Source organism: Pongo abelii, chromosome 2 (assembly GCF_028885655.2).
Source record: "Pongo abelii isolate AG06213 chromosome 2, NHGRI_mPonAbe1-v2.0_pri, whole genome shotgun sequence".
Lineage (NCBI taxonomy): Eukaryota > Metazoa > Chordata > Mammalia > Primates > Hominidae > Pongo > Pongo abelii.
The window spans coordinates 160,191,061-160,203,622 of record NC_085928.1 but is presented as its reverse complement, the minus strand read 5'-3'; the positions used below and the strand labels follow the sequence as shown (position 1 = coordinate 160,203,622).

The 12,562-nt window shown below is 36.9% G+C and overlaps 1 protein-coding gene across 3 annotated transcripts in view; it reads right to left on the bottom strand.

Annotated features, from left to right (window-relative positions):
- The window catches only part of EIF2A (eukaryotic translation initiation factor 2A), a 38,173-nt gene continuing 25,611 nt past the window's right edge, over positions 1-12,562 (bottom strand). For all 3 annotated transcript variants that reach the window (XM_024244376.3, XM_054550969.2, XM_054550968.2), the window contains 5 exons: positions 11,626-12,197; positions 8,438-8,551; positions 2,447-2,575; positions 980-1,045; positions 1-399 (listed from right to left, as the gene is read on the bottom strand). In XM_024244376.3, coding sequence (XP_024100144.3) covers positions 334-399; positions 980-1,045; positions 2,447-2,575; positions 8,438-8,551; positions 11,626-12,197 — 947 coding nt within the window. In that variant the 3' untranslated portion in view covers positions 1-333. The remainder of the gene's footprint in view (positions 400-979; positions 1,046-2,446; positions 2,576-8,437; positions 8,552-11,625; positions 12,198-12,562) is intronic.

Genomic DNA, 12,562 nt, shown 5'->3' with positions numbered 1-12,562 from the left:
TTAAATTTAAAATGTCTTTATTCATTTGTATGGTATATATCATCCTCTACAAAAAAAAAATTACACTTGTCTTTCAATCTGTCAAGCTTAGCTAAAAAATTCACGTATCTCTTTTCTATATCACATATTGACATGATATAGGATGCAAGATATAAATATCAATTTAATAGACACTATTAAATAATTTTACACTTATGTAGAATCTTGGATAAATGGTTAAAATTATAGATTGACATTAGGTGTGGGCACAGGAATATTCTGTGTATACCAATGGGTTTAACAGAAGATGTGTTTGCACTGATTTCTGGTCATCAACTTGCTTTCCGTGAATCTTTAAATACCCAATTCCAAATCTTCCAGCTCCTGGAGAAGGGCTGTTTCTTTCTGAATTTTCTCCAACTAGAAAAGTTTGAAACAATGAAGTTATTATGAAATAATTACTGGATATGTAACCAAAATAATACAGAAAAAATGGTATTTCTGACAATTTATCATGTTCACTAGTAAACACAGATTTTAAAATACAGGTTAGAAACAAATTCTGATTTATTATCTGGTATGAATCGAGGGTGAAAAGAACAGACACTGTCTTACTGCATCCCTTTGGGCCCCCAAAATTTTCAGTTCTATATTTGGGCTTAAAAATGTTGAAAGGAGGAGGGAAAAGGCGAACAGGGCAGTACAACTTGAGAGAATCTTATATTTGTCAAATATAACAAATTGCTATTATTTTCAGCAGTAATAGCATAGTATGCCTCTTAGGAATATTGACTTTTTCATTCACATGATCAATACCATATCTCTTCTATTTAAGAGTAAAGCTATTTAAAAGTAAAAACATTAAAAAGAATATGGCATATGGTTTTCAAAATAAGTTTTTAAACTCCATGTGCTCTTTTACCTGACTAAATACTTGTTTATAATAAAAGGGGGAAGGCTGGTGGTCACCACAAGCCTAAATGAAAAATGCAGAAAGTACCTGATTTTTTTCTAGCTGTTTTCCAGTTGCTGCTTGTTCTTTCAGTTGTTCGATTGCTTTCAGTTTCTGCAAACATCAAATATGAGTCAAGAGCAAGGAAGAAAAGTCACTTCAAATGCAAATTTCCTTATTAAGAATGTGAAACTCAAGTAAGGAGATTATCTTAGATTTGTATCAACAATGGTCTGTTAAAATGCTAGGATAAACTTTTTTAAAGTTAAATGCAAAATTGTAAATGTTAAAAACATGAGATTTGGCAAAATATTTTTCTCAGGCTTTTAATTAATGTTATCATGTATGCATGTGTATATATAAATGCATCAGTAATGGCACATTTCAATGCCCCCATTGGACCTGGGTGATGTTTCTGGCTTTGAGAGAAATCTCAATGAGAGCATTCTGAAAGATTGTTGGTCCAAAGTCCTGCCCGATAAAAAGTGAATGAAAGAGAAACCTCATAATGCAGCTGTGAAGGGCTCTAGAGACCTTTTTTTATCCCCAGGGCCACCCCAGCACACTGGCTGCAATATCACAACTCAATACACTTCTTTTTTGTCTCTGTCTCTTCATCTTCAAAACTAGGATAAATATCTGCCCCTAATTATCACAAGGTATCTGATGAAATACTGAGTATAAAAGTGTTGAGTGGCTGGGTGCAGTGGCTCACGCCTGTAATCCCAGCACTTTGGGAGGCCAAGGCAGGCAGATCACGAGGTCAGGAGATCGAAACCATCCTGGCTAACACAGTGAAACCCCATCTCTACTTGGGAGGCTGAGGCAGGAGAATGGCGTGAACCTGGGAGGCGGAGCTTGCAGTGAGCCGAGATTGCGCCACTGCATTCCAACCTGATCGACAGAGCAAGACTCCGTCTCAAAAAAAATAAAATAAAATAAAAAAGTGTTCAGTGGCCAGGCGAGGAGGCTCACAAATCTCAGCACTTTGGGAGGTTGAGGCGGGTGGATTACCTGAGGTCAGGAGTTTGAGACTAGCCTGGCCAACATGGTGAAACCCTGTCTCTACTAAAAATATAAAAATTAGCCAGGCGTGGTGGCGCACACCTGTAGTCCCAGCTACTCGGGAGGCTGAGGCAAGAGAATCACTTGAACCTGGGAGGCGGAGGTTGCAGTAAGCCGAGGTTGTGCCACTGCACTCCAGCCTGGGCAACAGGGCGAGACTCCGTGTCAAAAAAAAAAAAAAAGAGTGTTCAGTATATTTCTATGCTGATGCACACTGAATTTTATTATTCCAAAAATCAAAGTACTAAGAGTCTTCAGACATTTGTGAATAGAACTAAAATCAATACCATTCCTAAGTGAACAGTGCTTCATAGGGAGAAAACAACAATGAGAACTGCTGATACCAACTTCTTAGATACCTGTCTTTAGGCATCTAAGTACTCCCTTACTTATATAATTTTCATGTATACCTTTCAATTTGCATGTCTGTTTTTCATTTAAGTCTCTCACCTTCTTTAGGTTCTTGATTTTTTTGTCTATCTCAGGGTCCCCAGAAATTGGCTGAGAGACAGTGTTTCGTGGTGTGCTCTGTGGGGCAGGAGTAGGTGCCAAATCTGGACTCTTGTCACTTCTTGCTTCCTGCAGGAAATATTTTTTTAAATTCAATTTTAAAAACCAAAAACATTACAGTATTTAAATCAACATAGCTTTGGCATATGAAATACAGAAACTAAATATGTGATTTTATCTACATTTTATATAAAGAATCTGAATTAAAGGTCTCATGAAGTATGCTACATACTCCCATATTAGAAATAAAATGACCTTATCAGAGTAAACCAGGAGGTTTCTGTACCAGCCAACAAGCATTCCAAACTTTTGCATATTCTGAGATGTGCCAGTAGATAGATGGTTTGAACATATGAGAGGGCTTTTCTATTTAAGGTGTTTAAAGTTTCACTCTCACAAGGCTCTCTCCAAAACTATGAAGAATATGTACGATCAAGTACCTGTAATGGATTATGCTACAAGAATAAGAATCCTACAGATATTAATTTATAATCAGATCAATTCAGCTCTGCAACAAAGTACCACAAAACTTTTTTCCCCTTAAAGGGATACCATAATGCTTCCAATATGATCAGACCTCTGATAACTTTTCTTGTCCCTCCTCACTGATTCTGAATGACTTTTATTTCCGCTAAGGTGCTGTATACTCTTGCCCCTGGCCTTTGTGTACAGCAGTCTCCCTTAACCATGGTTTCAGTACCCAAAGGTCAACTGCAGCCCAAAAATATTACATGGAAAATCCCAGAAATAAACAATTCATAAGTTTTAAGCTGTGTGATGAAATCTCTCAGCATCCTGCCTAGAACGAGAATCATTCTTTTATCCAGTGTATCCACAGTGTATTCGCTCCCCACCTATTTTTCACTAGTAGCTGTCTTGGTTATCAGATCAACTGTCATGGTATCAACAGTACTTGTGTCTAAGTAACCCTTATTTTACTTAATAATGGTCCCAAAGTGCAGAGTAGTGATGCTGGCAACTCGGATATGCCAAAGAGAAGCCGTAAAGTGCTCCCTTTAAGTGAAAAGGTGAAAGTTCTTAATAAGGAATAAAAAATATTGTATGCTGATTTGCTATGATTTACAGTAAGATTAAACCTATCCATGAACTTGGGAAGAAGAAAAAAGAGATTAGTGCTAGTTTTGCAGCTGCACCTCGAACTGCATGTTATAGCCATGGTCATTCATCTTACCACACAGGCATTGTACCATCTCACATTGTCGCAAAAAGGGTGAATACAACACAATTAGATATTTTGAGAGACCATATTCACATATCTTTTATTACAGTATATTATTATAATTGCTCTATTTTCTTATGAGTTACTGTTAATCTCTTACTGTGTATCACAGTCTCTATAGGGTTCGGTACTATCTGTGGTTTCAGGCATAGCTCTGCCCCTCCAGGATAAAGGGAGACTACTATATATTGTTCCTTGTGCCTAGAACACCTTCCCCCCACAAGTCACCTGGCTGAACCCTACTTATCCTTTAAGTCTTCTGGAAAATCTCCCCACCTTAAGACTGGATAGTCGCACCTTTCCCAGGCTCTCATAATGCCCAGTATTTTTCCCTATGGTAACACCATATTCTACCATTCCCCATTAGAACTGAGCCCCTAGCATAATACTTGCTTCGTTGCACAGGCTAAATAAATAAAAAAGTAAAGGAATGACTCTTCCTTTATAATTATGACAAGATATATATTTTGGTAAGAGGGGAAAAAAGTTATGTAAGTATTTATTGGCTCCAAGGTAGGGTTTCTACTTCTTATAGAATTTCCAGTGGAATATATATATAATGCTCCAGGTCTCCATAACCTTTTACTCAGAGTGCTGGGTAGGATACTCTGAACTTCTAAAGCATCCTCAGGGAACATAGAATAGGGTATCACTTCTAGATCTTCAACTCTAAAAGTCTGCCTAAGAGTTTTTAGAAAATACAGAATTGAAGTCAATTTTTCTCTTTTTTTTTTTTTTGGAGACAGAGTCCAGGCTGGAGTGCAGTGGCGTGACTCCAGCTCATTGCAACCTCCACCTCCCGGGTTCAAACGATTTTCCTGCCTCAGCCTCCCAAGTAGATGGGATTACAGGCACCTGCTACCACACCCAGCTAATTTTGTATTTTTAGTAGAGATGGGGTTTCACCATGTTAGCCAGGCTGATCTCGAATTCCAGACCTCAGGTGATCCGCCCACCTCAGCCTCCCAAAGTGCTGGGATTACAGGTGTGAGCCACTGCGCCCAGCCAATTTTTCTTTTTAAAGTCATGTTGGTTTCACTTTTTGGTACTCTTTAATAAACAATTCTTTACCTTCTACACGAAAACAAATTATTGGGCACTTTGAGAATTCGAAAGAAAATATTAAGTTTCTCCTCTTAAGGAGCCTGTAAGTTCTGGTAACAGGCAGTTTTATATTTTTCACAATATAAAATTAAAGTAGAAGATTCAATAAAAGAAAAGGGGATATTCTGCCTATCAAAATTCACTTTTGATATCAGATTTTAAAAATATAAAATTTTAGTTGTTTGTAATGAGCTAAGAATATAACTCTCTAGGAAGAAAGGTTAATGTTATACATGTGAAAAACCATTAAAATTAAGTGATATATAAAATTTATTTTTCCCCACAAACTAACCAAGAACAAGTTGAAATGTCTGCATTATTATACTTAAGTTCTAGCCATTCTCTAGAAAGGCCGTATATATAGTAAGATTAAATTCTTATGTTTCAACTCTTTTTTGGTAAAGTCAACAAACTTATAAAATTATCACCAGTTTATAAAAATACTAGTTAGATTATATACATCTGACTGCTCTATCTTTGACTATTTACTTCAGAGTCAGGACTAAGAAGGCCTGGATAAGGTGAGATTCTGTCAAGGGCCATTTAGCTTTGTTCCATCACACAGCCACAACTTTTACTAACTTCAGCCAGTCGTCCCCAAAATACATACTGAATAGTTTATCTTGCAAGTTGAAAACCTTTGCTATTACTGGAAAAACAATTCAAAAAGCAACTCCACAATGAGGGATTACTGGTATCACCTTTGGTATCATCTTTAGTAAAAAACGTGCGTAGGTGCTTGATGACTGTATTGGCTCTTTTAAAAAAAACTGACAGGTATAAACATATAACTGAGAGTTGTAAATTTATAACTGATCAGCCCAGCTGATCACACTATTACCATGAGCTATAAAGAGTTACACATTTATAACTGAGAGTTATAAATAACCATTATTTACAATAATAATTTCATTATATTAAATGTGAAATAATTATCAATTTATATTATAAAATGTATAAACTAATAGAATTTGTATATTATTTATATAATTAATACAATTATGATTTAGTATATTAATGGTTATAATTATTAATTATAATCATATGTAATTATGTAAGTAATTATTTATATAATAAGTATAAAGGAATCTTAGTCCAGTATCACCAATGGTCATATTAAAAATATCTTTTGATAAAGTGGAAGAAACTTTGCTTATAAAAATAGAATTCTAAGTTGAGTGCATTTCAGAGAGGCCCTAAAACTCAAAGGGCATCTTAGTTATCAAGTTGTAAGGATACTACTAATGAGTTGTAATATCCAGGGCCAGTAGAGGTCCCTACTTGTACTGATGAAGGGACAAGACTTGCTTTTATACAAATCTAATATCAAATGCAGGGAATAGATCATTTTTACTTGGAATAACCTAAAGCTGACCAGTTAAAAGATACTTCTGGGGATGAAACATATTAACTACAAATGAGCAGAATGGTTTTTCTAAAAGTCCAGATTTTAGCAGAATATGGTTGCATAATACAATTCTACACCTTAAAATAGTAACTGCCTCCCAAAACATAACCAGCCTAGACCTGTCAAAATTCAAGAATTATCAGCAAGACTGTACTGGTGATATAGCAACCAGCTGTTAAAAATCTGCCCTTTCTAGGATGGGCACAGTGGCTCACGCCTGTAATCCAAGCACTTTGGGAGGCTGAGGTGGACGGACTGCTTGAGCTCAGGAGTTTGAGACTAGCCTGGGCAACATGGCAAAACTCAGTCTCAAAAAACAAAAACCAAAACAAAACAAAACCAAAAAAACCTACCCCCATTTCCAGCCTGAAAAACATAGCGATAACCTATCTTTACAAAATAAAAAAATTAGTTGGGAATGGTGGTGTACATGTACGGTCCTAGTTACTTGGGAAGCTGAGGCAGGATTACTTGAGCTCAGGGTTTGGGGTTGCAGTGAGCCGTGATCATGCCTCTGCACTCCAGCCTAGATAACAGAGTGAGACAGAGAGTGTCTCAAAAAAAACAAAAACAAAAAATCCAAAAACCCTACCCCACTGCTACGGTCTGACATATTGGTGTTTCCCTCAAATTCATAGTTTGGGACCTAATACCCAATGTAATAGTATTAAAAGGTGGGGCATTTGGAAAATGATTAAGTCATGAGGATTCCACACTCAAGAATGAGATTAGTAGCTTAATAAAAGAGACCAAAGAGAGCTCCACTGTCCCTTCCACCATGGCAGGACACACAAAGAAGGTGCCATCTATGACGAACGGGTTCTCACCAGATACCAAATCTGCCAGCGCCCCAGCTTCTAGAACTGTGAGCAATAAATTTGTTTATAAATTACCTAGTATAAGGTAACAGCCTGAATGGATTGAGACATGTACTCTACCTGAATTGCAAAAATGTGAGCACCATAACTTCACTAACCAGATATCCCCAGCCCAGCCAATCACATTATCACAATTTGTCAATTATTTACACTGAGCTATACAATATCACAATTTGTCAATTATTTACACTGGTGTGGCTTTTCAACTACATAATCAAATAAGAAACTATTTTGGAAATATCCCATTATTTGGGTACTTCTGGTATTTCGATTCCCAGATAAATAATTTCATATAGTACTATAATACTGAGTGCCCAAATGGCTTAAGTCATGTAATTTCCAGCTTCTCTTAGTAAATACATACTTCAAGGAAAGCAAACTACAGCACTTCACACAAGTGCCACCAAAAGGGTCTACAGCAAGTAACATGCTTATATAATACCATTAGTATCTCAGGTTATGATGTCAAGTCCAGTTTCTTTTGTCACTCATCATACAGACAGGATTACTTAGAAATTCATAGGCAAACACAAAAGAAAGATATTCTGCCTATTTAAGTCTAACTCCAACTACATTTTATAATGTAAGAGCCAAGGTTTTTTGTGCTTTTTTTCTTTTTCTTTTTTTTTTTCCGAGTCATGGTCTTGCTCTGTTACTCAGGCTGGAGTGGTACAATCACAGCTCACTGCAGCCTCAACCTCCCAAGCTCAAGTGATCCTACCATCTCAGCTTCCCAAGTAGCTGGGACTACGGGGTACATGCCATCATGCCCAGCAAAAAATTTTTCGTAGAGACGGGGGTCTCACTATGTTGCCCAGGCTGGTCTCGAACTCCTGGGCTCAAGCAATTCTCCCACATTGGCCTCCCAAAGTGTTGGGTTACAGGCATGAGCCACCACACCTGGTCACAGTCAAGTATTTAGGACAATTCTTTAAACTTTAAGGCTTAAAGCTAACTTAACTGCCTTTTTTTTTTGGAGATGGAGTCTCTCTCTGTCACACAGGCTGGAAGGCTAGAGTGCAGTGACGCAACCATGGCTCACTGCAACCTCCACCTCCCAGGTTCAAGTAATTCTCCTGCCTCAGCCTCCTGAGTAGCTGAGATTATAAGCCATGGCCAACTAATTTTTGAATTTTTAGTAGAGACAGGGTTTCACCATGTTGGCCAGTCTGGTCTTGAACTCCTAACCTCAAGTGATCCACTCGCCTCAGCCTCCCAAAGTGCTGGGATTACAGGCGTGAGCCACTGCGCCCAGCCATAACTGACTATTTGTTTTGTTATGAGATTAGTGCCCCAAATACCTGCTTTGCAGCTTTCTTAGCTTCATGCTTCCTTTGATTTTTAAGAGCTGTTTTTGATAATGGCTTATCGTTTCCCGATTGTGGTTTCATATTCTGAGGTGGCTCCTCTTCATGCTATGGAAAATGTAAAATAATTTTGAAATGGAGTCCATGTTGTAAACACCTACAACAACAAATTATACACTTCTGCTAATATAGGATAAACTTATTTTATCAAATTTAAGATCATTAGCAAAGATTATTTCGAAACTCATTGCTAGCGGCACACTCCCAACTGTCAGGATGGATTTAATTGGGGTCTTCCTATTAGTTGCTATATCTTTCAATCATATCAGAGCTGGCAAAATTCACTTTAGTTTTGTTCAAACAGAATTTTTCTTAGCACTGCTACAGACACATGATTCTTATAAAAACTAGATCCCAACAACAGCTTCTTCTGAGGCCTTTTTGGTTCTAACTATTGTCAACAGAAACCCAGTTGCCTCGCTTGTTTTCTTCACACAAAGAATTACTTGCTAGATCTTTATTTGTAAAATCAGAAATTAGAAGATTAAAAATAAAAGCAAATGAAAAAACAAGAATAGATTATAAGAAAATAAATGAAATAGAAAGGAGTAATTAACTAGATAATTACAAACCTGGGATTGACATATGAAGAGACCAAAAAAAAATTACATGGTTTGTCAGATTATACAATGAAGACAATCATTTCCAACATCAGATATTCATGTAACCATGTAACAACTATATTCCACAATAGAAAAGATGGTGAATTATAGGTTCAATGTATCTCCAGAACAGTTTTAGACGACATACAGTATAAGTGATGGCACTACAACTCTCTATCAGATTCATGTACTTACTGATTTCTATCTATATTGCTATTATTTTAATGTTAACTGTCTCTCAGACTCTATCATAACTCAGCACATCAAAAGTACCAGCTCTCCATGAAGTTTCCTGAGTATTAGGTCTCAGATCTGCATTTTACTTATAAGTCCTATATGGAAATGAGCAGAGCTCAAACACTTAAGATGCAGAGTAATAAATAAGAAACCATAAAGTGACCTTATCTTAGCAAATGCATTAACTATTTCAGGTCATCAAAGTTCTGGGTATGTTCATATTCTACTTGAAACAAACTGAATAGTATGAGAACCCACATTTGTAGAACAGCAGACAAATTTGGAGTGCAAGGCTCTTTCATTTCATTTGTATCCATGTTGCATAAAATGCTACTTAAGTTATACAATATTTGCTGAACATTTGTTTTATACATAATATGAAAATTCTTTCAATAGTGGGCTCTTCTGTAGTAGTTTGCTTTGGCTGAAAAGTTTCTGCTCAGGAGAACTTTGATGAAAAATGATGCAGGAAGAAGAGATAAGTTACAAGTCTCTTCCACACTTATGAGCATCATGTAGCCACTGAGAGCCTTCCACTTGAGATTAAAAAAATCCACACAACTCCTATAAATCATGAGTTTTTTCTGGTTTTGGTACTATGTGCTCATTATGCATAATTTCATTCTTATTAATAAACTTTGTTTATTCAGTTATATCAATTATTATGGGCCTGTTTTTGATGAACACATTTTAATTTCTCAGCTCACTGCAACCTCCTCCTCCTGGGCTCAAATGAATTTCCCACATCAACACCCCCAAGTTGCTGGGATCACAGGCAGACACCACCATGCCCAACTATTCGGTCTCCCAACGAAAGTTGGGAGACCCAACTTTCGGTCTCCCAAAGTGCTGAGATTACAGATGGAAACCCCCACGCCGGACCAACGAACACATCTTAAAAGGTGAAGGTCTTTTTGGAAAGCTAATAAATATTCTTTAAGTACAATTTATATATAAATTTTTACTTATAAAAAACTTTTTTCTGTGGGGGATGAACCCCAACACTTTTTCCCCCTACTGCTGTGTAACCCTCCTCCTTTGTGAAGTTATCTACTACACTGTCTTTGTTTCTAGTAATTTCTTGACAGTATTTTCTTTGTAATTTAGCTCGTTTCTGGAATTAGATACACGTAAACATTTCTAATTACTGGGCATATAGCTACTTCAACTAAAATGATTTGACAGGACCACACAATCATCATGCCACATAAAAAAGCAAAAATTTAGTAGAAATCTTAAATGTTAACAAAAAAATCCTGGCTGGGTACAGTGGCTCACGCCTGTAATTCTAGCACTTTGGGAGGGCAAGAAGGGTGGATCACCTAAGGTCGGGAGTTCCAGACCAGCCTGGCCAACAGGGCAAAACCCCGTCTCTACTAAAAATAAAAAAATTAGCTGGACGTGGTGGCAGGCACTGTAATCCCAACTACTCAAAAGGCTGAGGCAGGAGAATTGCTTGAACCCAGGAGGCGGAGGCTGCAGTGAGCAGAGATCGCGCCACTGCACTCTAGCCTCGATGACAGAGTGAGACTCTGTCTCAAAAAAAAAATCCTGATTTTAAGTTCTTACCTAATTTCATCACCATTTTCAAAGTATTATTTTCTGTATCAATTTGTCCCCCTCACCAAAATAAACCTACTACTTTTATGGATCAAAGAATTGTGCCATCATGCACAGATTCAGAAAGCAGGATGGGTTGGAGTTACTTTTGTTTTTATCTGAGGTAAGGAAAATTCCGATACAGAAATAGGAAAAATCCGAAGTCTACTGTATACTTTCTTTTTAAATCTAAATAAATATGATAAATACAAATAAATATCATATGTCTTTATATAATTTTACATAAATAAAACAATACTGCTTAAATAGAACATTTCGATGGAAATTAAGAAGTTTCAGACCAGTCATACATTTTGTTTAGTCCAAGAGAAAGGCTGGTTTTTTTTTTTTCTTTTTGAGACGGAGTCTCACTCTGTTGCTCGGGCTGGAGTGCAGTGGTGCGATCTCGGCTCACTGCAACCTCCACCTCCCGGGTTCAAGTGATTCTCCTGCCTCAGCTTCCCGAGTAGCTGGGACTACGGGCATGCGCCACCATGCCCAGCTAATTTTTGTTATTTTTAGTAGAGACAGGGTTTCAACATGTTGGCCAGTCTGGTCTCAAACTCCTGACCTCAAGTGATCCTCCCGCCTCAGCCTCCCAAAGTGCTGGGATTACAGGTGTGAACCACCACTCCTGGCCCAAAATAAACTTTTTTTCTATAAAAGTAGTAAAACTTTACTTACCAATTTGGAATTGGTGATTGGTTTATTTCTTAAAGCTGGGGGTCTATAAGCTGTTGCAACTTTAGGTTCCTCATTGGGTACTTCACTTGGAACTGCTTGGTAAGTTATTGTTTTTGCTGGAAATATTCCATCCAAAAATGGCTGCCAAGAAACCTGCCATAATTCTGCATTTGATGGCACATCATACTTGTGCAAGATAGAGCCAGTATAATGCCAAATTTTGTATCCATTATTAACCCGTAACCTGGGAGCACATGTAGCTGTTAAAATATGCTCACCATCCGGGCACCAAGCAAAATATGTAGAATCAGAAGCCACCGGTTTAGAAATAAGTTTGTAGTTTTTCACATCCCACACTTCCATTTGTCCCCTCAGATTTCCAAATCCAGCTAATACTAATATATGTCCATGAGGGCTATAGTAGGCTGCATTACGAGGACCAGTTCCAAAGTCAAATACAGGATCACATTTCAAGTTGAAAATTGTCGCTTTGGCAGGCATAAAACCATATACAGCACAAAACTCAGTAGAACTAGAATTCCAAACTACATCATAAATGGGGCCATTTTTTGCTAGAAAAAGAATATAAAGCCCAAATTAGCAATAAAGAACTATATAAATATTTGTTAGCAAAAGTTACCATCATATAGTACTCACAAACATGTCAAACAGATAAAAAAATTTCAAAGAATGTTAACATTAAAATAAATACTCTTACATTATATACTAGGGGGATTAATGTATAATCATAAATTTATTTAAGAACCCCTACTGAATCTTAATTTCTTTTAAACATTTTGGTAATATGGCCTTATAGTAATAGTTTGTTACTATTAATAAACAAATTTTTTTTTTTGGAAGGGGTAATACGTGCAGATGATAATCAAAATACAAACTATTTTATTTATTTATTTATTTATTTATCTATTTATTTATT